The sequence below is a fragment of the Malus sylvestris genome, chromosome 3, assembly GCF_916048215.2.
Source record: "Malus sylvestris chromosome 3, drMalSylv7.2, whole genome shotgun sequence".
NCBI classification, from domain to species: Eukaryota; Viridiplantae; Streptophyta; class Magnoliopsida; order Rosales; family Rosaceae; genus Malus; species Malus sylvestris.
The window spans coordinates 28644627-28672096 of record NC_062262.1 but is presented as its reverse complement, the minus strand read 5'-3'; the positions used below and the strand labels follow the sequence as shown (position 1 = coordinate 28672096).

Below are 27470 nucleotides of genomic sequence, written 5' to 3'. Positions count from 1 at the left end.
TCTCCTTCTCCAACGTTGACTCCTTTCAACATAAATGGACATCCGCATTTTTTAGTACCAATATTCCTGGGTTCTTTCTTCTTCTTATTATTTGCATCAGAATTTTGGTCATTAATATCAGACTTCCTCAATATGGATCGATACTCGCCATGTCTCTCACAAGCAAATGTTATTCGAGCTCTCTTCCTCCTTCGGTCAACCCCTCTCGCATCAGACCTCTTAATGACAATAACCATATTATTCTTTTTTCCTTGTGCGCGAGTCCAATCAAGCAAATCATTTTTACTTTTGAACACCTGTACATACAAGATCATTGCCATTTGCCACTAACAAAATGTTTGTAGACATGCTAAGATTCCAACCCATATGTTATTCCCTATTATGAACCTAATGCACTATGCTGCATAAAAGAATGCAAGAGTTTCCATGAAATTCACAGATGCACATTCAATATACTAAAAATAGTTACCTCGTCAGTTTTAAATGCGTTTGTGTAATCAACGACACTCGTTGTTGCAACCTCACTGTCCCCTATAAAGGTATTGCCTTGTATGCTATCCTATTTAAATACACCAAAAATTATTATCAAATCCTCATTTATTTACTAAGAATCATACACCTCAATTATTTGTTAAGAACCATATAACTCAATATCAATAAGCAGAGTGGTACATGCCAACAAACCTGCGATGCATTTTCAGGTCCAACCTCCAAAATATTTTGTCGCTTTCCAATGTTCATTTCAAGGGACATAACCAAACCTTCTCTAAGAAGATCACTAGCTGGAGTTGTAACCTGCAAAGAAGAAAATGAATAACCAATAGAAGAAAAAAAAAGGAATATGAAATTAACCAAACCACCAATGAAACATAGTTGAGGCCATAAGGGATATGAAAAAGGCATATGAACTCTTACCTCATATAAAGGTTCCGAAACATTGATTTTGTGTTCCATTCGTCAAAAGCAATTTTTCTCAATCAACATGTTTGTAATTTCATTGGTTTGTTCAACAATGGAGGGTGGGAGGATTTTGATAGTTGAGAAGATAAATAATAGGGTTTAGTGATTTGGGGTGTATTTAAAGATTTTTATTTTATTTTTTAAAAACCTAATAAGGTCAAAATTGTCATTGCATAGTGGGGTAAATAAGTCATTTAATATTAAATTTTAATGTGATGTGCATTCAACATTTTGTGGGATGCTAATAAAAAAAACCTTTCTAAAATTCTTAATTTTGGTTTAATATATTTGAGAATTGCTAGAAAATTTGAAAGCCAAAAGTTTGTAGTAGGGGAATCAAATTTGCAGGTTGGAGGTGCGAGATATTTAGCTTCAATTTTGTACGGAGATGGTGAGTTCATAAAAAATATGGAACTTTAACGAAAAACACCCGGTACTGTTCACTTTAACGAAAAATCACATTTTTACACTAAAAAGTCAATCCTGGTACTATTCACTTTACCCTTTATTTTGTCCTTATCATTAAAATTCAAAGTTTTCAAACCTTTTTCATTAGTTTTCCTTAAAAAATATAGGCATATTTGTCGATTTATCTCCTAAATTTGTATAGAGCTGCCAATTTTCCTTCTAAACTTTAATTTTAACTGATTATCTCTTAAAATTTTATAATTAGCCAATTTCCCCCTTGAACTTTAATTTTAGCTGATTATCCTCTGTCAATTTCCCTCTGCGTTAGATTTTAAAATTTACATCCAATTTTCCATTCATCTTGATCAAGAAAACAACACATGACAACTATATGAGGGCAAAAAGGATGAAAAATTGAATGAAAGTTTTTAAAATCTAATGTTAAGAGGGGAATTGACTATTTATAAAAGTTCAGTGAGGTAATCGGCTAATATAAAAATGTAAGGAAGAAATTGTCTAATTTAAAAAGTTTAAGGTGTAATTGTTTAAAATTAAAGTTCAGCAAAAAATTGACAGCTACATACAAGTTCAAGGAACAAATCAACAAATATCCCAAAAATCTAACTGCACGCATGCCACATAGATTTCTCTTTTTTTTTTGTTGGGGATTTCTGGTTTCTTTGGCTGCAGGTGAGGTATCAGATATTGTACTCGACCTCGGTTCCCACGCTTGCAAAGCCGCCTATGCCGGCAAAATGCGCCAAGGCCGTTTCTCTTCGGTATTTGCTTACCTAAATTTGTACTTCAATTGTTCATATTTGCAGTCACATTTCGAGGAGTCAGAGGCACGAGCTATCATATAGGCAACAGAGATGTGAGATAATTAGCAAGAAAGGAAGAAAACGGCGAGGGTGTTGCAACTTGCAAGCGCTTTGGGTTGTGTTTTCTTTTTTTTTTTTTTTTTTTTTTTGTGTTTTTTGTTTTTTGTCCTTATTATTAAATGATATTTTTGTTAAAATGTAAAATTTTAAATCCTTTTAATTAGTTTTTATTTTGTTTAATAGCGTTCGAGTTTCTTTTTTCTTGAATTTGCACATATTTACTAATTTATTAGAAATGTTTTTTTTTAATAAACGAACTAATTTATTAGAGTTGATATGCATTGAGAAATGACCGGGGGAGGTGGATTGTCTGTCCTTCCATTTACATACTTAACCATGACCACACAGAACAGGAAAGGATGAGAAGAATATGAAAATGGGAGGACAGACAATCCACCTCCATGACCGGGTCCCCATAGCAAGACTTTGCCTTGGTTTCTTGTTTTTAGTTTTTTAAGGAATTTTAACGAAAAACTTTTGGTACTATTCATTTTACCCTTTATCTTGTCTTTATCGTTAAAACTCAAAATTTTCAAGACATTTTCATTAATTTTTATTTTTTAAAACGATATTGGTCTTCCATCACAAAACAACCAGAATAATAAAAAGAATTAAGGAAAATATGCTGACGCTGACGACCATGGTATTTTTCTGCTGGTTTAGTCCTTCCACATCCAATAATTAAAAGGGGTTTTTGAACATTAGTCCTTGCAAAAGATTAAAATTTAAAAAAAACCTAGTGCTAGATTAAATATTCAATTTAATCCCTTGAATGTATTTTTATCAAAATTTACATTCAATTTTTGTTATTTAATGTTTATTTTTATTTAATCTCTCCATATTAAATTTTAATTTTATTAATATGCTCATATTTAGTTTTTTTAATTAGAAATGAATGTAAATGAGAAAATATTAAAAGAAATTTGTGATACAAAAATATATAAATACATAAGTGTACAGAAATGATTATGCCAAAATATATAAAATTGACTTTTTTTGTACTGAAATATTTGTACCGACATGATTGTACCGAAATATATTATAATGAACCTAAATGTATGTACCGAAATGTATTATATTGAATTAATGTACCTAAATGTTAATACTGAAATGTATGTACCTAAATGTCAATACCAAAAATATATGTACCTAATATTAGTACCAAAATGTGTGTACCTAAATGTATTTACCGAAATATAATAATTGAATTAATGTACCTAAAAATCAATACTCAAATATGTGTACCAAAGTGTATGTAACGAAATACATTATAATGACCAAAATGCATTATATTGAATCAATGTAACTACATGTTTGTACCGATGGATATACCAAAATATTCAAATGTATTAATGTACCTGAATGAAGAACATACAAAATTGTTATTGGAATATATATTATAAAAAAAATTAGTTGCCTAAATGTAGACATTAAAATATATTATGATGAATGAAATAAAAGTTAAATTTAAATGTAACTAATACATTAAAATAAAAATAAAAAGATAAAATAAAACATCAAAATACAACTAATAAATGATATGATTAAATGTGCTAGGGACTAAAATTGGATTTTAATCTTACATATGGTTATAATCTAAAACTCATCTTTTTTAAGGATTAAAATGAAGTTTTCTATAATTAAAATCAAGTTGTCTATTTCAAATTTTTAACAAGCATACCAAAATATATGTAGAGTACTATGATATACGATTGATATCATATGATTTCAACCTTAACTTTATTTTTTCTAGTACATCGATTATGCTATAGAAAAATGAGTTTAACTAAGCCACACAATGGACAGCTTAATTTCAACTTTAACTTGCATTATATTGTTTTTAATTTTTGTAGTCCACACCACAACTACCTGATATTTTATGCAAATTATAAATCATTTTCCAATTTGAAAAACCCAGAGAACCGTGTAATTGACATGGATTGCTTCTGTACGGACTTTAATGTTTTCAGTCAGTCAATAGCCAAGAAAATGGATGCGTTTACTAATCCGTTGTTCATGGAAATGAAAAGTCATTGAGATCATTTGTTGTTCATGGAAAATGCTTAATTCCATTCCCTTTCTTGTTCTTCCTGGTTTTTTGTTAATCTTATTGAACTTGACGATTACAGCTGATACCATAATCTTTAACCAGTCTGTCAACGATTCTCCGACTTTAAGGAGGGTGTAGTCAATTTGGATTTTACAGGATTTTAAAAGACTTAAGTGACAGATTTCAAATGATTGTATAATCCTTACAACTTTCAGATGGATTTTTAAGGATTCTTATGGATTTTGATTAAAGATTTGAATGGATTTTGAGAGATTTCTTGTCATTTAAAAAATTATTTTTAAATAGAAAATAAAGATTAAAAATAATAAAAACTTGAAAAGAAAATTTAAGAACTTCACCCAGTTCTCCCAACCCTCCATGTTTTCCCAATGCCCAGTTCTCCCTGACGAATTCCACCCATTAATTTAAAATGCCTTGCCATCCAAGATGAACCGAGTGCCATTCCTCCCCACAAAACTCAACTTCGTCTCGTCACGAAAATTCGACCCAAGTTACCGAAAGACATGTAGATGAATGCTACATTCGACGTGAATCCAATAATTGGACATAGCACATGCCATTTCCTGCCACTACCATTTTATTCCTCGTTGCAGAGGACCTCATAATCATAAAATGGAAGAACTGCTTCAGCATTACATCAGCCTTACAAGAGCAACGAAAGACTTCTCACAAGCAACCGGCATCAAAGCATTGTTGACGCATTAAGGAAAATATATTGTTCAACCATGAAGAGACACAAACAACAGCAATCAGAGGGATTCAATAGTCAACCCATACCAATTACATTGGTATTTACGAAATTTCAGGAAGAACCCTATCTCTAAAAACATCCATGCATTTTACAAACGAATATATACAGTATACTTAACCAAAACTTGAATTAACCCTATCTCTAACTATGTATTGCGACAACACTGTAAATAGGTTCACTCGTATGTAAATAGGAAAACGATTTCAGTATTAGCAATGAAGCACAAATTACCTCGTCAGGGAGGGATGCAGTGGATAATTAGCTTGATTTGCCTTTACATGTTATACACCCCCAAAAAAGCAATCTAAATAAGAAGAAATATTCTCAATGAGAGAGAGAGAGAGAGAAGGGGGTTGAATGAAATCCTAGGGGTGGAGGTGGGATTCTTTGTAGTCTTTTTAAGCTTACCATCTCTTCTCAAATTCTACAAAATCACTCATTCAATGAAATCCTTCAAAATCTATAAATTTTTTAATACATATAAATTTGCATAGACTCAATAAAAATCCTTTAAAATCCTAGTTGACTAACCAGGATTGTAAAATCTTTTCAAATCTTAATTGACTACCCCTGTATTTGAATGGACTCTCTTAAATTCTTTTAAAATCCTAATTGACTACTCCTGGATTCTAAAGTCTTTTAAAATCCTTTAAAATCCCTCTAAATCCTTATTTGACTACACCCCCCTAACTTCGTGAGGTGGAAGATTTGAACGAGGCTTCTGTTCTTAGCCGGGAAACTCCAGGAACAGGTACTTGGGAATACGGTACAAGAACATACCTAGCAAAGTTGTGTGGACTGCAAGCAGAAACAGTCCACTTACTGATTTCTATGGGAAACTCACGATTGACATCGATGGAAATCTTGTTCTTCTCAATCGAAATGCAAGTAGTATTTGGTCTTCAAATGTATCAACAACACCAAAAAGTCGAGTTGCGCAGCTTTTAGATTCCGGAAATCTTGTTTTGATGGACAATACAAGTACAAGTAGTGTTGCAACTTATGTGTGGCAGAGTTTTGATAATCCATGTGACACATTGTTACTAGATATGAAGATGAGCTGGAACATAAACACCAGATAAAGGCGACATTTGACATCATGGAAAAGCATTCATGATCCATCCACTGGCGAGTTCTCATATAAAATTGACAGTGAAGGGGTTACCACAACTAGTTACCGAACAGGGCCATGGAATGGAGTTCGATTCAGTGGTCTTCCCGCCCCAGCCAACTCAGTGTTCAATACAGTAATGGAATTGCATGAAGATGAGTAGTATTACAAGTTTGAGGCTAATAAGAATGTGGTTGCCCCACAATTAAGGATAGATCAGTCCAGTTCTTTGCAACGCCTTGTGTTGAATGCTGAGAGCGCAGAATGGGATGTTATGATTTCGTTACCAGATGATCCATGTGACAGTTATGGATACTGTGGTGCTAATGCTATTTGTAGAAACAGGTATCCCATATGCGTCACTCCAAGGTTTCAAGAAGAATGGGAAATGTTTAATAAACCAGTGGATGCATGAGAAGGACACCGTTGGATTGCCACAGCAGAGAGGGATTTTTACTGCTTGAAGGGATGAAATTGCCTGGCATGTTAGAATTTTCACTCAATGAGAGTATGAATCTCGAGGAATGTATGGAGAAGTGCTTAAAAAATTGTTTGTGTACAGCTTATGCAAATTCAAATATTAGGGGAGATGTGGCTGCATAATGTGCATGGTTTGGGGATCTAGTATCACAGAGTTCATATATGAATAGAGTGAACTGGATATCTATACAAAATTGCCACCTTCAGAACTAGGTACTGTGTGTTATACCATTACCTTCATTAGAACTGTTTTCTTATACCATTGGTATAATAGTACCTGCTGTAAGACATAATTTCTGCACCACTTATTTCTATGCTAACAAATTGTTGATTTTCTCGATGCTATTGTCTTTTTTAGAATCAATTTGTGATTCAGAAAGGAAGAAGAGACGAACAATTTTCATAGTGGTTTCATTCTTTTCTGGCTTCTTAATCTTGGCCCTCATGGTATGCTGCGTAGTTCGGAAGCAAAAAGCTATTAGAAGAGGTAAGCATGTTCATCCATCTGGCTTGAATTTCTTAGCATGTACTGCAGTACGATCTTACTTCCCATTTGATAGGCCTCAAAAGCAGGAAGGAAGACATAGACCTACCTTTATTCGACTTGGCAACCATTGCTACTGCCACTGGCAATTTCTCTTATGAAAATCTGATCGGAGAGGGTGGCTTTGGCCCTGTTTAAAAGTTAACAATTTTTCATGCACAGTAAACAAGAAGGCATATGTTTTCACATTCACCTGATTATAAAAAAAAATGCATGTTCAATATGATCAAATACAGGGCAGCTTTTCAGGAGGACAAGAAATAGCAGTGAAAAGGTTACGAAGTACTCATGTCAGGGTCTAGAAGAGTTCAAGAATGAAGTAGTTTTGATTGCAAAACTTCAATACCGGAATCTTGTGTACTTTTGGACAAGAAATAACAGATGCTAATCTACGAGTACATGTCCAACGGTCTCTTGAACCTTCGGCACTTAATTAATGTCTAGAGTTCATATATGAAGAAAGTGAACTGGAGACGCGCTTTAACATTATTATGGGAATAGCAAGAGGGCTTTTCTATTTGCACCAAGATTCTAAACTTCAAATCATTCATAGGGATCTCAAAGCAGGCATTATTTTGTAAGGTCAAATAAGCCAATTCAAAGACTGAAAAATAATTCGATAGCGATGTATGTATCTGCTATCTTCTCTGCAATCTTTCGCTTTGACAAATATTCTCTCCAAATTTCAAACTAACCAGCTAGCATTCCTTTCCAGTGCCAGCACCTCGTGGGACAAAGGACTTTGACGGCCAAGAGCTTGCAGCAGGCATGGCAGTTGTACGTGTCAAGCAACATTGCCTGGAAGGAGAAAACATCATCTAGTATTAGTTGGAGACTCATGCTAGGTTACTATTGATTCAAGGGTCGCTTTCTCTTCACATCTGTTGAACTTGAAATGCTAGTAATCAATCTTGGCGTGTCAGGAAGCCTCGTAGAAACAGGCTGCGATACACCATAGATACTATTACTTCCCCACTTAATTACTTGTGCAATCAATAAGTGCATGATTTTTATGCCAAACACCTCAATCCAATAAGATGCGGAAACATTTAAAATGTGTAATTTTTAGCAAGCACGTGTGAACAATTCTAGATTTATCAACTATCATTCTCGATAGAATTATTCAAAGTGCAATAGCATGGAAAATGACAAAAAAGTCTAAATACTCCAAGATAATAATTGTCAAGGAGAGAAGGTGGCTGCAAACTCCAAAGATAAGGTCCAACATTCCCATTTGCTTGCCAAACGACACAGAATGAAGCCCTTTCCTTTCATCCTCCTTACCTCTCTACTCCATTTTCTACTATTACAATTCTCCACAGCAGCTGATACCATTTCTCCGTCAGAATCCATCACCGGCACGAATACCTTGGTTTCTTCCGGCACAAGCTTCCAATTAGGCTTCTTCTCTGCTGGCAGTTTACGGTATTTAGGAATATGGTACAAGAACTTTCCAGATACTGTTGTATGGGTGGCCAACAGAGAAAAGCCTCTTGCAGATTCAAATGGATCCTTGACATTATCGAAAAACGGAAGCCTGATCCTCTTAGACAACATGAACAACACTCTTTGGTCGTCCAGTTCTTCCCGAGCAGCAGAAGATCCTGTTGCGCAGCTTTTGGAGACTGGAAATCTTGTTGTTAGAGACAAGGCCGCAACTGATTCAGAAGATTATGTATGGCAAAGTTTCGATTTCCCTACGGACACTTTGTTGCAGGAAATGAAGTTGGGGTGGAACTTCGGAACCGGCCTCAACAGATTCTTGACTTCTTGGAAAAATGCTAGCGACCCTTCTCCTGGAGAATATACTTACGGGATGGATCGTGTTTTGTTGCCTCAGCTTGTTATTTCAAAGGGATCGAAGAAAAAGTTTCGTACTGGACCTTGGAACGGTATCCGAATCACAGGTACTGGTGCAGCCCTTTCGTTCGGAGCGGTTGTGAATCCAATTTTTGTGTATAATTCCAATGAGTTATACTATGCATATGGGGCTGTCAGTAACTCTACCATCACAAGGTTAAAGCTTACTGAATCTGGCGAGATCCAGCGGTTACTTGTCAACAATGGAAGCACTGAATGGGCTGTTATGTATACTTTGCGGAATGATGAGTGCCGTAATTATGGACAGTGTGGAGCAAATGGCTTTTGCAAGATTAACAAATCACCCATTTGTGACTGCTTGCCGGGGTTTTTTCCGGCATCAACGAGCGAATGGGGGGTGCTTATTTGGGCTCGTGGGTGCAGGAGGGAGACCCCACTGAATTGTTCGAAGGGAGAAGGATTTCTGAAAATCGAAAATGTGAAACTTCCGGACCAATTGGATTTTTGGGTCAAGAATAGCACTAGCACCAGCGAATGCCAGGCAGAGTGCTTGAAGAATTGTTCTTGTGTAGCTTATGCTAACTCAGATATCAAAAATGAAGGCAGTCTCTGTATGATGTGGTTCGGCGACCTAATTGATCTCCGCGAGTCCGTTGAAAAAGATATTGATCAAGCGCAAGATATATATATTCGGGTGCCATGTAAGTCAGTCTTTGCTTTATTAATGTTAGCTCCTGATATTGATCAAGAGCAAGATTTATTTCTTTTGAATTGGATGTTGCAGGGATCAAATTGAATAGGTCAAAATCAGGCAATTTTGTTATGATTCAATATTTTAGGGCCTAAACTCATGAAGAAGTGCTGAAATCAGAATATTGAAATGTTGGTTTAACGATTTGATGTTATCTTGTATATGACATTCAGGGAAAACGAGTGGGAAGAATGATAAAAAAGTAGTACTCATTTCAGTCATATCAGCGGTTTGTTTGCTACTTTTTCTCGGTTTGGCTTTGTTTTCCTGGTGTATAATTCTGAAGAGGAGAAGAAATAAAAGAGGTAAGTTAAAATGCAGATGCGCCCTGCTGTTATATTTGTGGACACATTATATCGAAAAAAGATGCTTCAATATATTGTGCCCTGTGAAAGAATATATGAGAATGATCATGTTCATGCCCCGTGACGTTTCTAGGAACTATTATATGCTGGAGGAAACTCTTATGCATTGACAAAGACATTGTGTTTGAATACTTGTGTGTCCTTCACGTTCTTCTCATCGTTCTTTTAACTTTCTGGTTTTTCATTTTACAGCTTCAAGAGACAATGAGGAGAACTTGGATTTGCCACTGTTTGATTTTGATACAATTGCAGCCGCCACCAATCACTTCTCCCGCACAAACAAGCTAGGAGAGGGAGGTTTTGGTTCGGTTTACAAGGTAACAAAACGATACTTGACGCTGATATTTTCTACGAATTTAAGCTAATAGACAAAATTTTCAGGCCAACTTAACCCAAGAAGAATTCATTGCTGTAAAGAGACTCTCAAAAGATTCTGGCCAAGGAATTGAAGAGTTTAAGAACGAAGTTGCGATGATATCCAATCTTCAACATTGGAATCTTGTTAAACTTTTGGGCTGCTGCATCGAAGGAGATGAAAGGATGCTGATTTATGAGTACATGCCCAACAAAAGCTTGGATTGCTACATTTTCGGTCTGAGATTCTGCCCTCCATCTTTAAGAATTGTTAATATTTATTTAGTTCAAATTATCATTAGGTTGAGTCCTTTGCAGATCTGTTTATGTCATTCAAAGTTAATTAATATGGGGGATGACTTATGCAGATCAAAATAGAAAGGTGTTGTTGAACTGGAAAAAGCGATTCGACATTATTATGGGAATCGCACGAGGACTTCTCTACCTCCACCAAGACTCTAGACTAAGAATCATTCATAGGGACCTTAAGAGCAGCAACATCTTACTTGACGATGAGTTGAACCCCAAAATATCTGACTTTGGCATAGCAAGGATTTTCGAACGCAATCAAACTGAAGCAAAAACAAAACGCGTAATTGGGACGTAGTAAGTTATACCAATTAACACATGTCATGCATGGGTTTCTTCCTTTCTAGTTATAAACAACTACTGACATTGTGTTGTTTGCATGCAGCGGATATATGTCTCCTGAGTATGCAATTGACGGGAAGTTTTCAGTGAAATCTGATGTCTTCAGTTTTGGAGTTCTTTTGTTGGAGTTAATAAGTGGCAAAAAGAACAGAGGGTTTCACCATCCAGATCACGATCACAATCTTCTTGGACATGTAAGTATTACATGCTTCTGTGGGTTTTCCAAATGTTGAGCGCTATAGACTATAGTTTTCGATGAGTATGTATGACTAAAGATACATAATTTTGCAACTGAACCAGGCATGGTTACTATGGAACAAAGGCAAGTGTTCGGAACTAATAGATCAATGCTTAGAGTGCTCGTACGTTGAGTTTGAGGTGCAAAGATGCATTCAAGTAGGTCTATTATGTGTTCAAAAGCTTCCGGTAGACAGACCGGCAATGTCATCAGTGGTGTTCATGTTAGGCAATGAGGGAGCGCCATTGCCTCAACCGAAGGAGCCTGGTTTCTTTACTGAAAGAAGCTCCGAGGAGATCGATACCTTAGTCTACGAAGGTAGAAGCCAGTCGGGAAGCTCAATTACCATTACCACGGTGGTAGCTAGATAACCAACATATATATGGATTCATTGGTCCGATTTCCACACATTCGACATGGCGGATACTATGTATATTTTTATACTAAGAGACACAGAAAAAGATTGGCCTTAATAGTCAATACATGGGAAGGTGGATTGAGAAATGTTAAAAAAAAATATCTAAAATTATTTTTACATAGATTAACTGAGTGTGTGTTAGCTACAATGAGTGTGTGTTAGCTACACAATATATCTCATTAGTAAAAGTAAATAAAACATTGTATGTGTAGGTTATGAAACTAGTTCGTTTCTTCTTTTTATTTTTAAATAACTAGTATATGTTCACATAAAGTGTGAAATTTTTTACTTTTGTTTTTTAAATTAAAGGAGGGATGAAGTGAGTGAGAGAAAACATGAGAGTAGGGATGTTTTTTTTTTATATATTTATTTTTAAATTAAAAATAATAAAATCACCAGTAAGTAAGACTTAAACAAAATACAGCAAAAAAAAAAAAAAATTATTAATATGTAAATTAGATTAATAGATACTAGGAATAATGTCAACTCCAATTAGTTGGTCACACTCCTTATAAAAAAGGTCGTACCCAGTGCACAAGGCTCCCGCTTTACGCAGGGTCTGGCAGGGTCACACTCCTTATAAATTAAAAAAAAATTAAATACAGTTGCATAATATATAAGGAAAGTATCAAATCGAATGAGATCAGTAGAAGGGTTTGATGTGACGAAAATATAAGGATTTCATGTCTTCATAAGAATTGCTCAAAACTATCGTTGCCTGAGTGCCGCGGCACAAGTTTTATTTTCCCCAAAAATTCATGCTATTTTGGTTGAGGTTGGTTCCAAACTTCCAATGTCCAAGTATTTCTTTTCTAGGGTCAAAAGTCCAAGTTTGACAAAGGGTGATGAATTAGGCCGGTTTCGAAAATAATTTCTGACCCAAAAGCCACGTAACAGAAATGCTAGGTAGTCAACTTCGTGTGCAGAGAAACGAGGTGTTTGACTGCATAATTGAAGATACGTAATGACATCCCAAGCATCCTTAACGTTCTACATTTTTCTTTCTGCTAATTATTCACCCAACCAGCATCGGGATTATAAAATATTCATAACCAACCGATGTTGGACCAATTATATTTTGTGCCAATTCACAGAAGATGGTCGTGGATATGTTCATTAGAGTTCCTTCAACTTTTTGGGTTAAAAATCAATTTTTTTCGTTCGAAAAATTTAACTTTTAGTTCAGAAACAGTTTTTCTGCTTCAACTATTTTGGCCTAAAATTTTAATTCGGAATTATTAAAGAATGAATTTAAGCTAATTTTTTTTCTTAAATTAACTTTTTCTTTTAAAAAAAAAATTATGTAGACTATCGTATATTAATTTTATGAACATTTTAATCTAAAATATTTAAATTCTGATAAATATTGAAAAATCACTAAATCTTTCCACAAAGCAAGCCTTCAACTTTCACTAAACTTTCAATTTTCACCAACCGTTCAACTTCCAAACTTTCAACTTTCACCAACCGTTCAACTTCCATCCCCTATATAAACACAGGTCCAATATCAGTTGATCACACAATCTTTCAACCTTCAATCATCCTTCATATTCACTAATTTTTCAACTTTCAAAGTGTTTTTGTTTCCTAAAAATCATCAATATCTCATCAATGGGTGATTGAAGAAGGCGTAGCAAGGCAATGCAGATGACACAATACCAAGCAAGGCTTGACATTGAGGATGCTGAAATGATCAACGCCGAAGCTGAACTTGCAAACTCGCTTATGCAATATGAGCACCATGTCGAATCTAGCCATCGTGGTTCTGTCACGGGGCATTCATTTGTGCAGCATGATAGAGAAGAGTGTCATGACCGAATGATGAAAGATTATTTCATCGAGCGTTTGAGATTTCCTACTCATGGATCAAACAAAGATATCAACGTTCTTTGGTCTTCTCCTTTGTTCGATGATGTTGTCAATGGATGGGCACAAGAATTTCAGTACAAGGTAAATGTTAATAGGTATGAGCTAAGTTACTACTTAACTGATGGTATTTATCCTAGTTGGTCTACCTTTGTCAAAAGTTTTTCTCATCCCGATAGTGCAAAGAAGAAATTATTTTTGTAGAGACAAAAACCTTACTTGAATGATGTGGAAAGAGCGTTCAAGATCCTACAAGCTTGATGGGCCATTGTTAGAGGGGCTACACGACTTTGGCATACCGAAGACCTCCATTCAATCATGACGACGTGCATAATTTTGCATAACATGATTGTAGAAGATGAGTACATCAAAATTGAAGAAGATTCAGACGAAGATGTGGATGATGACCAACCAACACATGTGAGAACTATTGCAAGAGATGTTGAATATCTCGCTGAAACCCCATATGAGACCTGACAATATAGGGTCGCATTGAGTGAGTATATGAGACGTTTAAATAAAATTCAAGCTCCCCAAGATCATGACACACTCCACAAGGATTTGGTTGAGCATGTATGGCGCCGAGAAGGTGAACGCTGATGATGTTGGTTGAGCATTTATGTAATAATTTTAAGTGTACTATGTTCGTATTTTTTAGTAATAAATTTAAGTGTCTTCTTGTGCAAAGTATTTTGTGTAGTACCTTGGATAAATTATTGAATGGAGGTTGAATTATTGAAGGCATCTATTCTACATCAAAGCGTAGAATAATAAGTACAATAATTATTGAAGACATCTAGATTAATAGAAACAATAATTAATACACACGACAATTAATAAAGTACATAAACTTAATACAAATGACAATTAATAAACCACATAAACTTAATACAATTGAAAATTCATAAACTATATAAACTTAATAATGATATTCACTATCTTGATTTGGTGATGGTGGACTTGGGATATAGCCTTGAGATGAATTCTCATCTTGAAATATACTCATTTTGGCATCCCTTTGCAAAATTTCCCTTTGCTTACCACGTAAGTACTTCTTCCTTTATGGAGTGTATTTGTTGAGGTCCTCCATCATCAAATTTATTTCGAACCTCTCTTGCTCCCTATATCCTTCTTCCTTCATTTGCAAACTCATTCAGGCCGCTTCTTTTTTGTGAGCGCTATGGGTTTTGCTCAATTTTGCAATTCCGGTAGCAATGTGTCCACTTGCAGGATCTTGGGACTTCCCTTTTCTCTTTGCTTCCTTTTGCTTATCTCTTCTCGAGGGCCTTGCAAAAGAAGGAGTTAGGGTCATTTCATCGACATCTTCATTGACATCTTCATCTCCGACATTTGTCGGTGCAGCTTCATGTTGAAATAATCTTCCCCATTGTTGGTCCGCATCGGTTCCCCACCTTGGACAATCCTTGAGGACGTCCCAAGCATGTTGCAACTTAAAAACTTGATTTTTTGGTGTTACTCTTGTCTTGTAAATTTCCATTGCTTTGTCACCCTATGCAAAAAATACATAAAGTGCTTGCTTTGGAAAATAATATGTACATGACAAATAAAATATCAAGAAAAAAACTCACAATTTCTGTGGCGCTCCTTCCACTAGCCATGCCAACCACGGCTCTCTCCAAGCTTCCCTTCCATAAAGTGCATGCTTTATTGATAGTCTTCCATCGATCGTAAACACCACCACCGTCCCTCCCGCAGCTGTTGTAATTTTCTTGAAACTTTGCAATGATTTTATCCCACAAAACCTTTTTATTTTGATTTGTGCCAATTGCACCATCTTCGCTAACAGAAACCCATGTCAAGCATAAAGCAACATCCTCTTGCCATGTTGAACAATTTGGAAATGGAAAGAAATGGTAGAAAGAAAAATTGGAAGAATTGTAGGAGAAAATTGAGTTTTGTGTGGATGTTTGAACAAATACATAGGTATTTATAGAGTTTTTGGGTGAATTATTGAGTTAAATATTTTTTTTAATTATTTTAACCGTTAGATTTAAATTTGGGCCGTTAGATCTTTTTTTTTTTTTACCGTTAGATATGAATATATTTGATTTTAGCCGTTGGATTCAATGTATTTTAAAATAACATTTTTTTTAAATAAAATTTGAATTTGGATTGTTGGATCAATCAACGGTCCTAAAATTCCCGTCGTTGGATACGGAAAAGAGTCGTTGGGTTCGGGGATGTGGCTGACAGCGGCCCTGATAGTGGACAAGTACTAGTTATACAGTACCAGAAAATATCCTACAGTTAATTTATTATGTCAGAACCGTCGAAATCCTCGTACGCCACCAACCTCAAGTTTACCTAAAACCTGGAGGGGCACAAAACAAAAAATGTGAGTGAGCAAGAACAAATGTTTTCAAATTCATTTCATTTCTCAAAAGTTCTAACCCTCGCCGTAAAACATGTAAAATTTTCCCAGAATTAGAATATAAACACATGCATAAATATATATATATATATATATATGTAAATATCTCAATTCAAATCATGCTTCACATAATCATATTCATAAGTATGCCATGCCAAAATATAAAATAGAATAAGTAACTCAGGTGAGAATAAATTCATGGAAAATAACATAGTAGCTGGAACCCTTGCATAGTCTGTACGGCTGAATTCATAGCTCATTATTCAATTTAGCCGGAGTCACTACAATGACCTATACGGCACTACACTGCACATAATTCGGAACCACTAAAAGGGTATGTACGACAAGACTGGGTGTAATATAATTATGTTCAATACTACGCTCTCATGATAGCTAGGCGATAAATCACTAGTCACCTACGAGTCGGAACCACCTATGATGGTCTGTATGACAAGACTGTGCACCTAAATTGGATCCAATGTGAGCATATGGTGCGGGAGGTGATATTATAAACAGGAATGTGTCATATCTCTGGCTAAATCACAATCACCCTAGGTGCAGGTTTATGAGCTCAATGTTTCTCAATCACAACTTTAATCACAATCAAAATTCATAACTCACCTGGGCTTACCTGAGTGTCCACAGCACCACAATTATATAATATGCATCATATACCAGTTCATATACGGAAAATAAATTTATATGCATGGCGTTTCAAGGCATACTTTCATTTAAACACATTTTTTGGGAAAATATCAAGTATATAAGTATATACTGAAAACTAAAAGCCCACTCATTGGTATGTCGAACGGTCATAGCCCCCGAGTCACCCTTGACTGCGCTTGTCCTCAGAATAAGTCTCCCCTATATGCGAAACAACTATAAAAACGTTAATTTAAAGCACATAACCAATACTTGCTAATAACTTCTCATACAATGCTCAAATAGGGTGTTTGAATATAACAACGTGATCTAAACAACCTCACGAACATCCCCATATTTTTAGAAAAATTTTCCAACCACCCACGTGCCGCCCACGCGAGGGCACGTGCCAGGCACACTGACGGTAACAGTGACGCCGTTAGGAATATTCCGTTAAAAAGTAACAGAATCTGTAAGTTTTACCTGATGGCGTCAAAATATTCCGTCAACTTTGACGGAATATTCTATCTTCTTCTCCGGTTAGTCTCGCCGGTCGTCGTCGCTGTTGCCGTTCATCGGAAACTAGAAAAACACGAAAACCTTCATATCTCGTCCAATTCTCAACCAAATTCCATGAAACTTGAACCAAATTGAAGCTTAGGACGAGTATAACACAACTATACCTGTTTTGGGACCTAAAATCCACAGAAATTTGCTGGGGAACCTTTGATAATCCGGCCAAACTTCAAATGCATATATCTCGACTTCCCGACATCCAAATTAAGTCATTTTTCTTCTCCGAGCTTCGTGGAGAGGTCTTTAAGCTTCCTATAAGCTTGAAATTTCCCAAAAACTTCACATTCACGTGTGCATGAACAGTACCTCCATTCAGGGTTCTTGGTTCTCACGATCCCAAAGTTTTCACGTCCTAAAAATGGTACGGATGGGTTCGTGATGATGAGATGAAGATCATGATGCTAACCACAAGCTCGATCCATGCGTGAAATGGAGGTTGCAATGGTCGTCCGTACAACTTGTATGGAATTTGCAGGAAAATCAAGAGAGATGAGAGAGAGAGAAGGCACGGGAGAGAGGGAGAGATCTTTTGGTTGTGTGTGTGTGGTCCTCCCACTAACACATCATCAAAACAACATTTTTACAACACTAACCATAAAATATCTAGGTCTAAACTTGACCAAAATAAACTAGGGCAATAAAATAAATCCAAAATTTTGCCCAAGTCCAACGATTTGATCCATCCCTCAGGGGTAATTCCTCATCGAGAATATAATACAATAAGTTTAGGGACGAGCTGTGACAATCTACCCACCTTATAAAATTTCGTCCTCGAAATTACACACACAAATACTTCTACTAATAGTCATAAAATAAGCGTGGATACATCTCTCTCATCTGATCCTTTATCTCCCAAGTAGCCTCTTCCACTAAGTGATTTCTCCATAATACTTTCACCAAACGCACTGTCTTATTCCTCAGTTCCTTATCCTTCCAATCCAAAATAGTCATTGGTTCCTCATCAATCCTTCCAATCCAAAATAGTCACTGGTTCCTCATCCTAAGTCAAATTCGAATTAATTTCCAAAGGTTGAGAAGAAATCACATGAGAAGGATCTGAGACATAATGTCGAAGCATTGAAACATGAAACACATCATGGACTTTGGACAACTCTGGAGGCAACTCAAGCATGTAAGCAACCTCACCGACTCGCTCAGTGATCATATACAGTCCAATGTACTTAGGACTCAACTTTCCTTTCTTTCCAAATCGTACAACACATTTCCAAGGTGATAGTTTCATAAATACACAATCACCTACATTATACCTCTGGTCAGTGGCATGCTTGTCTGCTAATCTCTTTTGTCGATCCTGGGCCGCTTTCAGGTTAGACTTAATTACCTGAACATTTTGAGTAATCTCGTCCACAATCTCAAGGCCCACTAAAACTCTTTCGCCAACCTCTGACCAACATAAAGGAGTACGACAAGATTTCCCGTAAAGTGCCTCAAATGGTGTCATACCAATGCTTGAATGGTAATTGTTGTTGTAGGTGAACTCCATCGAATCCAAACAATCATGCCAACCATCGCCTAACTGCAGTACTGAAGATCTTAACATATCTTCTAACGTCTGAATAGTTCTCTCAGATTGCCCATCAATTTAAGGATGATATGCCATATTATAAAGTAATCTCGTACCAAGAGCTTCCTGGAATGCTATCCAAAACTTAGAAGTGAATCTAGGATCCCGATCTGAGATAATATCCACTGGAACACCATGGTACTTCACAATTTTCGATATGAATAACTTAGCTAATCGGCTTAATGGATATTTTTCCCTTACTGGAATAAAGTGTGCTGACTTAGTAAGCCGATCAATTACCACCCAAATGTTGTCATAACCATTATGTGTACGAGGAAGTTTGTACACAAAATCCATGGTAATATTTTCCCATTTCCATTGTGGAATGGGAAACGGTTGCATCAACCCAAACGGCTTCTTTCTTTCATCTTTAACCTATTGGCAAATGGCACACCTACTCACATATTCGGCAATTTCTCTCTTCATACTTGGCCAATAATAAAATGGGTGAATGGTATGATACATCTTGGTGCCTCTTGGATGCATTGCATATGCCGAAATATGTGCTTCATCAAGGATTTCTTTCTTTAACTCATCCATTATTCGGCACATACATTCTACTCTCCTGCATAAGCATACCATCGGTTTCTCGAATCTTGAAATCTTTCTTCTTCCCCTGATTCCTTGCTTGAATTATTTCCTGGGTCTCTTCATCATTCATCTGGGCCTCGAGCACACGATCAATTAAGATTGGCCTAACTTGAAAATTTGCAAGCAAGACTTCCTCTCAGTTTTCCACTCCTAACTCCACTCCAGTGAACCAAGGCTTCCTCTTGGTTCTCACGATCCCAAATTTTTCACGTCCTAAAAATGGTACGGATGGGTTCATGACGATGAGATGAAGATGATGATGCTAACCACAAGCTTGATCCGTGCGTGAAATGGGGGTTGCAATGGTCGTCCGTAAAACTTGTACAAAATTTGCAAGAAATCGAGAGAGAGGAGAGAGAGAAAAGGCACAGGAGAGAGGGAGAGATCTTTTGGGTGTGTGCGTGTGGTCCTCCCACTAACACATCATCAAAACAACATTTTTACAACACCAACCATAAAATATCTAGGTCTAAACTTGACCAAAATAAACTAGGGCAATAAAATAAATCCAAAATTTTGCCCAAGTCCAATGATTCGATCCATCCCTCAGGGGTAATTCCGCCAATTCTCATCATCGAGAATATAATACAATAAGTTTAGGGACGGGCTGTGACACTTTTGGTCAGTCCCAACTTGAGCATAACGTGCTAAATTAATAATTCACTGAATTCATAAGATAATACATTATAAAAAATTCAAATAGGTTCTATAGAATATATAAATTAATAATTCTCTAATTTCTTTACACCATTGAAATCAGAAGCCATTGTTGCATATATGATGTGATGTGTTACTAACACCATTGAGATTAGAAGTCATTGTTGTATATATAATGTGATGTGTTACTAACTTACTATGGCTTTTGTTTATTTAAATAGAGTTTCTGCTTGCATAAATGCTCATAAAATGAATAATGTAGTACATAGAATAATGTACAATCTATTTTTGGAAGAAAAAAAAAGTAGATTCAGGAATTTTATTTGGTTGAACAAATACTTAAAATTGTTAGGTCGTAAAATAAAAAACTAAATACAATGTACATTACTTAAAATTGTTAGTTACTTAATTAATAACTTATTAATTTATCGATTATTTAACACTCGCTAAATTAATAGATCTTCTTTAGTCTCAAGACTATCAATTTTTAAAGATTTAACTGTAAATTTTAGTAAGTATTGCAGACCTACATTAGAGAAGATTACTATATGAAAATTTTAGAAAACAATGGGCATGTGGTCAGTGGCTAATGGTGGGTTTCGCAATGTCAAGTGACCTTGGTTCGAGACTTCTTGGTGTGGGCCGCCAATATCTTTCAAAAAAAATTTAAACTGAAAAAAATAAAAAAAATAAAAAAAAACCTTTATAATTTTGCCTTCTTTTTGACCATATAAGAATTAAGTCCGGTTTTTTTTTTTTTTTTTGGGATTATAACTTGTCTTCTGTTTTACTATATGTAAAAACCAAACTCACATTTTTTTTAATTAGCCTTATTCTTTACCACATAAAAACTATATCCACTTTTTTGGCTAGTTAATATAAACAAGGCCTTTACAGTTTAGAGCAAGAACAAATTTTAAGTCATGACTTAAAAAAAAATTCAAATCAAATGTGTTAACATTTTCTTTATCAAAGCTCATACAATTTTTTTGTTCTTATGATATAATTAATACAATACTAAAAATTTAAAGCTACACCAGTCTTGTTTTGATTAAAATTTTTCATGACAATACAAAAAACAAGACCTTAAATTTCTCTATACAGTCTAAAGGTCAATCCAAGTCTGAATTTTTGGTTCTGCCACAATGAAGGCGTGCAAAGGCTTTCATGGGCTTAAATCTTTGTTAGAAAAAGAAATGTTCATTTATAGACGCAATCAAAAGCCATAAAAGTCAGCAATACTATTTTTGTCCCAACAAACGTGACTTACAAATAAAACCAGTTTTTGTAGTATCTCGTTGTACTAATTTATTTCCCTAAAGAATAGAGAACATATTTATCAAATGAAAAATATGAGAGAGTAGTTGTAGCACATCAAATCTGTTATTCCCCGCAAAGGAGAGATTTTTTAGTGCGTCTGGAATAAGAGATATAACACTACATGTATTATATAATTAGAGGGATACTTAAAAAAAAAAAAATCTCCAAATTTATAATGACACGTGATGTTCTATCCTATTTCGAGCATACTAATAATCTCTCTCAACAAGGGCTAAAAATGATTATGTTAATGAACGTGACGGATGGCGTGGATCTTGAAGCATTAAAACGGCACCGATCTTTTAGGAGACAGTCGCGACTACGTGAAAAGATCAGCTTCGGGCTTGAGTTGACAAAGAAGACCAACTCACACACCTTCAATTTTAAAGCCAGCCTAGCTTTTATGTGTGGTCCAACAAAACCCAAACTACAGACCCATGTCTCTACATTTGAGGGTCCGAATCATAACTGCAGCCTGTGTGTTAGCTCCAGCTGCCTGTATGTAAGCATTATAATAGTATGAGAAGTTTTTTAGCATGTCAAGAGCACGATTCGATACATTAAGTGTATTAGTATATTGGTTGAAATTTCTTTTTTTCAAGTTTTCAACTAATTTTATTATACACTTTGTGTATTAAATCGTGTTTTCAGCATATTGAAAATGTATCATAGTAGGATTATTATTGCCTTGTTCTTCCGCAAATGTAATAAAATTCAATCGTCTCATTTTCAATCGTACCATCATCATTGACGCATTGAATGCAAATCTTCGATGTTTACTACGCAGAGTAAGGTATGCTCAATACATAGTTCCTTGCAGTACAATGGACTTGTTCAAAACTTTTTGAAGAACTGGTGCCGCAAACGACCCAACATTGATGAGAGAAAAAATAAATTCGACTAAGTGCTAAATTTTAATGACTTGAGTTCAATTTCAAAATGCGACTAAAGAAAGTTCGCGTTCAAGAAACTTAAGACTCGTTTGACAATCATTTGCATTTTAATTTTAAATTTAGATTTTATTTATTTATTTATTTACTTTTTAGAAATGAGACAATACATGAGAAAAAGGAAAGGTAACAAATGGTAAGAGCTAAATGGAATTGTGCATGACATACATTCTCATTCATTTTCCTTCCTTCCCACCGCCTTTCTTCATCCCTTTTTTTCATATACTTTTAATCTATCTCAAGATAAAACACATGCAACCAAATGTTGTTGTTGAAAGCTATGGACAAGACAACATGCAATGCATGTTGTTGGTCTTGATTTTGTTAAAAGAAAGTGGCTTTTCACAACATGTATGTTGGAATTGAGTGAAGTTTTGTCCGATGAAAAATTAAAGGAGACAGAGGATGTGCAGAGGTAAATACAAGATTCAATCTAAAATGAAGAATATAATCCCAATATGTGGGTACTTGCAAATAAAGATCTAAAATTACAAAATATAACCTCAAATGTAGCAAGAAATTGAAAGAGATGGAGGATGCGTAGAAACCAATGCACTTAGTGCTGTAAGATCATGTGAGAGATGAAAGTTCTCGAACTAACTGTGAGATTGAACAATATCATACTTCTATTTGAACTCTATAGAGGATATCATGACTCCAAATCACCTTGTGATCCTAAGTCGCCATTTAAAAGTACATTTAACAAACTCAACCACCATATCGACCACACAATGGCTAATTTGCCTAAAGCGAGAATACCAAACTTGCCTATGACGAGATCAAAACTCATACTAAGTTTCTAGAGTTATTACAAACATGAGACTTGAGTAAAATTAAAAAAAAAACAAAAAAATTAGCACACAAACCTCTACGCAAATCCCCTAGGACTTAGAATCTCTCTCCAAACATATATAGTCTTAAGAATAAGGTATGCGTCCTCAAATTCTGTTGAATGACTTAAATGGAGTACAATATTACCATGACATCTCATACCAATAACTTAATGATACGTGTTACTTTTTTTTTTTCCCTTCATGGCGTTGTATCGTTAGCATGGAATATCGGTTACATGTCTAATATATGTTGCTCTCTGAATCCTGACCTACCAAGCGTAGGACACCTTTAATTCTTGTCCTTGTTGCGTCCCTAGCAAATGTTTCATCTACTTTTAAGAAGTGAATTGAAGAAAAGTTTCTTAAATCTTTCATGTATCTAAACCTTGACGTATACTAGTTTGTCTGCCTTAAGAACTATGGAAATCTGTACAATGCTTTTCGTTTTATCATTTTTCCTCTTCTCTCCAAGCATCTCCGCTGCAAAAGATATCATCACTCCGACAGTATCGCTCAGAGATGGAGAGTCCCTTGTTTCCTCCGGCGGAACATTCGAACTAGGATTCTTTAGCCCAGGTAATTCGAAGAATCGATACGTTGGAATATGGTACAATGGAATATCTCCTCAAATTGTTGTGTGGGTGGCCAACAGAGAAACTCCACTTACTGATCACTCTGGAGCTTTGAACATCACTGATGGAGGAGTTCTTGTTCTTTTCAGTGACAAAAATGGCAGTCTGTGGTCATCTAATTTAACTTCAAGAACCCTAAGGAGCCCGGTTGCTCAGCTCCTGGAGTCCGGCAACCTTGTTGTGAAAGACGGAAATGCTGACAACTCGGAGGGCAACCTTGTGTGGCAGAGTTTTGATTATCCAGGCAACATCTTACTACCAGGAATGAAGCTTGGATGGAACTTAGCGACAGGTAAAAACAGGTTTTTGTCTTCGTGGAAAGCCGCAGAGGATCCATCTCCAGGTGACTTCTCGTATTCCATAGATCATAGCGGATACCCCCAACTAGTCCTTCGGAAAGGTCGTGTTCCACACTATAGGTTGGGGTCTTGGAATGGCCTTGGTTTTACTGGGAGTCCTGAACTTAGTCCTAATGAAGCATTTAAAATCGAATTTGTGTCCAATGATAGTGAGGCCTATTACAAATTCGACCTCATGCGCGATTCGATGCATTCGAGATTGGTACTCAACCTGTCTGGTGGTTTGCAGCGGTTCTTGTGGATTGATAAAACACATAGCGGGAACATGATTTACTCTGCTCCAGCAGATCGTTGTGACACTTACGATTTGTGTGGTGCATTCGCTTTCTGCAAGCTTGATTCTGTTCCTTTATGTTCATGCTTGCAAGGTTTTGTACCAAAATCTCCAAGAGACTACTTGACTTTGAAAAACACGTCTTCAGGATGTCTTCGTAAAAGTCCATTGAATTGTACGAATCAAGATGAATTTCAGAAGTTCATACGGGTGAAATTGCCAGACACATCTTCGTCACGGATCAATAATACCATGTCCCTCGAGGAATGTAAGAAAATGTGTTTGACAAACTGCTCTTGCACAGCATATGCAAATTTGGATGTTAGGGGAGGAGGAACTGGCTGTTTGCTTTGGTTCGGCAAACTCATTGATATAAAACAATTCGACTCTGTTGGGCAAGATCTTTTTGTCCGGATGCCCCCCTCCGAATTAGGTACTTATTTCTACTTGATTTCAAGCTTCATTATTCTCTGGTATTGTTAATAAGTTTTGTTGAGCACAAACAAATGTCGGCATTAAGGATTTACCGAAATTATGTAGATATTTTTGAGTTCCGGCACTTGTTTGATTTGAACTTAGTTGTAATAAAACGTCCGTGATCGAAAATTGAATACTATCACCAATCTGCTTTGATCTTTCAGATGGCGCTAAGAGAAGCAAGCACTCTGGTGTACAAAGGAAAGTGGCAATCATAGTCGGCTCTGGGGCAGTAGTCATGGGAATGCTAATACTAGGATTGGTTTTCTACATACAGAAGAAGAAATCGAAAGCGCGAGGTAGAAATTATTAAGTTAAAAAATTAGTACATTATGGTCAAGCTTTTGATTGATTCTTCTACTGTCTCAGGAAACATGAAAAACATACGTGAAAAGAACTTTGGTTTCGAAGGTGGAAGCAAGGACATGGAGTTGATAACATTTGATTTGGCCACTGTATCTAGAGCCACTGATAACTTCTCAGACAATAACAAGCTGGGACAAGGTGGTTTCGGACCAGTGTACAAGGTATTAAAAAAAATTAAAATGTGATTAGAATGTGGTGCTTCCTTCAACAAATATATAAATCAACTTATCGAATGATGGTTTCTAGGGAATCCTGAAGGAAGGGCAAAATATAGCAGTGAAAAGGCTTTCGAAATATTCTGGGCAAGGAACCAAAGAATTCATGAATGAAGTAGTATTAATTGCTAAACTTCAACACCGAAATCTTGTAAAGCTTCTTGGTTGCTGTATCGAAGGCGATGAAAAGATGTTGATCTATGAATATATGCCAAACAAAAGCTTGGACTACTTCATATTTGGTTTGACCCTCTATACATAAATTTCGTGAATTAATCTGTCTTGAGTCTTGTCATAATTTTGTTGTCGAATTAAGGGAAGATTAAACTAACATTTATGATTCATTGGTTAGACGATACAAGAAGTAAATTCCTCAATTGGGATCAGCTCATCAACATTATCGGAGGAATTGCTCGAGGACTTCTCTATCTTCATCAAGATTCTAGACTGAGGATCATCCATAGGGATCTCAAAACCAGTAACGTTTTACTAGATAAAGATATGAACCCAAAAATATCTGATTTTGGCACGGCTAGAGAATTCGGGGGAGATCAAACTGAGGAAAATACTAATAGAGTGGTTGGAACATAGTAGGTAGCTCGAAACTTGCTTTGTACATTGTTATGCTTGTAAATGTGCTTGTAACTCCAATTTCATTTTTAACAGTGGCTACATGTCTCCTGAGTACGTGGTCGATGGACTCTTCTCAGTCAAATCGGATGTTTATAGCTTCGGTGTGATGGTGCTGGAGATACTTAGCGGGAAGAAGAACAGGGGATTTCATCATCCAGACCACCAGCTTAACCTTCTAGGACATGTAAGCTTAAGCAAAGATTGACTTTCCCAAGTTTAGTAAAATATTTGGATCGTATATGGAGAATCATCATATATAAATTTCGTGAATTAATTTCAGGCTTGGTTGCTTTGGATTGAAGGAAGACCAACAGAAATAATGGATAAGTTAGATGGATCGTGTGCGCCACCAGAAGTGTCACGATGCATTCATATAGCTCTACTGTGTGTGCAGCAACAACCAGAAGATAGGCCAAACATGGCATCTGTGGTCCTAATGTTGGGTGGGGAGGGTTCATTGCCTATACCCAAGCAACCTGGTTTCTTTACTGAAAGGAACTCGGTTGAAGCAAATGCTTCTTCGCCAAGCAAGTACGAATCCCATTCCATAAATGAGATGAGTATAACGCTGTTAGAAGCAAGGAATTGAAAGGCACTAGGTGCTCCTTTGGCGACGAGTTCTGGCGAGAAGTAGGTACCTAGTGCGTATGATTAATTAAAAAAAAAAATGTAAACACTTTTTTTCAATTATGTGGGAGTTAGAATTAATTCCAGTTTATCTATTTCTATCAATTGGTTTTTTTTTTTTTGGGGGGTGGGGGGGGGGGGGGTGTGGTTGAGAAGGCAAGTCTTGATGCCATTTCTTATCTTTTAAATATCTAAAAGTTAATTGTGGTGGCGGCCAGCCGCCTAATATCTAGACGGGGCTTTTTAGAACACTGGTTAGATGCATGGCAATGGGGTTGCTATGGTTTGGCTTCTTATAGTATTTGTTTGAGGTCTTTGTTTAAATTGTAGTCTGTTTGGGTTTGAGGAAGTGTATAATTAATAAAGTATAATACTTCCTTATTCCTAGTATGGAGGAAAATCCTCCTTAGCCATAAATGTAATTATCTTACTGTATCAATGTTATAATCAAAAGACTAATGATACACGTAATATGTTTTAAAAATTAGAAAACTTCATTTTAATCCCTAAATAAGATTGTTTTTTCAATAATACCGTATGTAAGATTAAAAACTAAAAATAGTCCTCCATGTCAGATTATAGTATTCCATGTCACATTTAATCATTTTTAATAAATTTATTGCAATTTTAGTTTCCTTATTTACCCTTATTACTCTCTTAAAACCAATTAG

At 35.9% G+C, this 27470-nt stretch overlaps 4 protein-coding genes across 4 annotated transcripts; 3 read left to right on the top strand and 1 right to left on the bottom strand.

The window, feature by feature from the left end:
• Positions 1 to 8377: 8377 nt before the first annotated feature.
• LOC126615716 (G-type lectin S-receptor-like serine/threonine-protein kinase At4g27290) lies at positions 8378 to 12092 on the top strand. Its single transcript, XM_050283593.1, has 7 exons — positions 8378 to 9728; positions 9952 to 10083; positions 10336 to 10460; positions 10525 to 10735; positions 10866 to 11103; positions 11192 to 11342; positions 11449 to 12092. The coding sequence occupies exons 1-7, from the start codon at positions 8462 to 8464 to the stop codon at positions 11755 to 11757; spliced, it is 2433 nt and encodes an 810-aa protein (XP_050139550.1). The 5' UTR covers positions 8378 to 8461; the 3' UTR covers positions 11758 to 12092.
• Positions 12093 to 13122: 1030 nt separating this feature from the next.
• On the top strand, positions 13123 to 14045 carry LOC126615717 (uncharacterized). The gene has a single exon (XM_050283594.1). The coding sequence runs from the start codon at positions 13446 to 13448 to the stop codon at positions 13872 to 13874; it is 429 nt and encodes a 142-aa protein (XP_050139551.1). The 5' UTR covers positions 13123 to 13445; the 3' UTR covers positions 13875 to 14045.
• Positions 14046 to 14823: 778 nt separating this feature from the next.
• On the bottom strand, positions 14824 to 15339 carry LOC126617135 (uncharacterized). The gene is made up of 2 exons (XM_050285184.1): positions 15260 to 15339; positions 14824 to 15180 (listed from the first exon to the last, which is right to left on the bottom strand). Exons 1-2 carry the CDS (start codon positions 15287 to 15289, stop codon positions 14824 to 14826), a joined length of 387 nt encoding a protein of 128 aa, XP_050141141.1. The 5' UTR covers positions 15290 to 15339.
• Positions 15340 to 23502: 8163 nt separating this feature from the next.
• Positions 23503 to 27291, top strand: LOC126615715 (G-type lectin S-receptor-like serine/threonine-protein kinase At4g27290). Its single transcript, XM_050283592.1, has 7 exons — positions 23503 to 24914; positions 25123 to 25257; positions 25328 to 25485; positions 25571 to 25781; positions 25892 to 26129; positions 26206 to 26356; positions 26453 to 27291. The coding sequence occupies exons 1-7, from the start codon at positions 23636 to 23638 to the stop codon at positions 26759 to 26761; spliced, it is 2481 nt and encodes an 826-aa protein (XP_050139549.1). The 5' UTR covers positions 23503 to 23635; the 3' UTR covers positions 26762 to 27291.
• Positions 27292 to 27470: the final 179 nt, after the last annotated feature.

Bases quoted from the DNA above. Each gene is read 5' to 3' on its own strand.
- LOC126615716 (XM_050283593.1), top strand. From the start codon at position 8,462: ATGAAGCCCTTTCCTTTCATCCTCCTTACCTCTCTACTCCATTTTCTA. The intron at 10,084-10,335 runs GTAAGTTAAAAT...TTCATTTTACAG, and splicing joins GAGGAGAAGAAATAAAAGAG to CTTCAAGAGACAATGAGGAG. The intron at 10,736-10,865 runs GTCTGAGATTCT...TGACTTATGCAG, and splicing joins CTTGGATTGCTACATTTTCG to ATCAAAATAGAAAGGTGTTG.
- LOC126615717 (XM_050283594.1), top strand. From the start codon at position 13,446: ATGCAGATGACACAATACCAAGCAAGGCTTGACATTGAGGATGCTGAA.
- LOC126617135 (XM_050285184.1), bottom strand. From the start codon at position 15,289: ATGGCTAGTGGAAGGAGCGCCACAGAAATT. The intron at 15,181-15,259 runs GTGAGTTTTTTT...TTTTTTGCATAG, and splicing joins GAAGGAGCGCCACAGAAATT to GGTGACAAAGCAATGGAAAT.
- LOC126615715 (XM_050283592.1), top strand. From the start codon at position 23,636: ATGGAAATCTGTACAATGCTTTTCGTTTTATCATTTTTCCTCTTCTCT. The intron at 24,915-25,122 runs GTACTTATTTCT...TTGATCTTTCAG, and splicing joins GATGCCCCCCTCCGAATTAG to ATGGCGCTAAGAGAAGCAAG. The intron at 25,486-25,570 runs GTATTAAAAAAA...GATGGTTTCTAG, and splicing joins GTTTCGGACCAGTGTACAAG to GGAATCCTGAAGGAAGGGCA.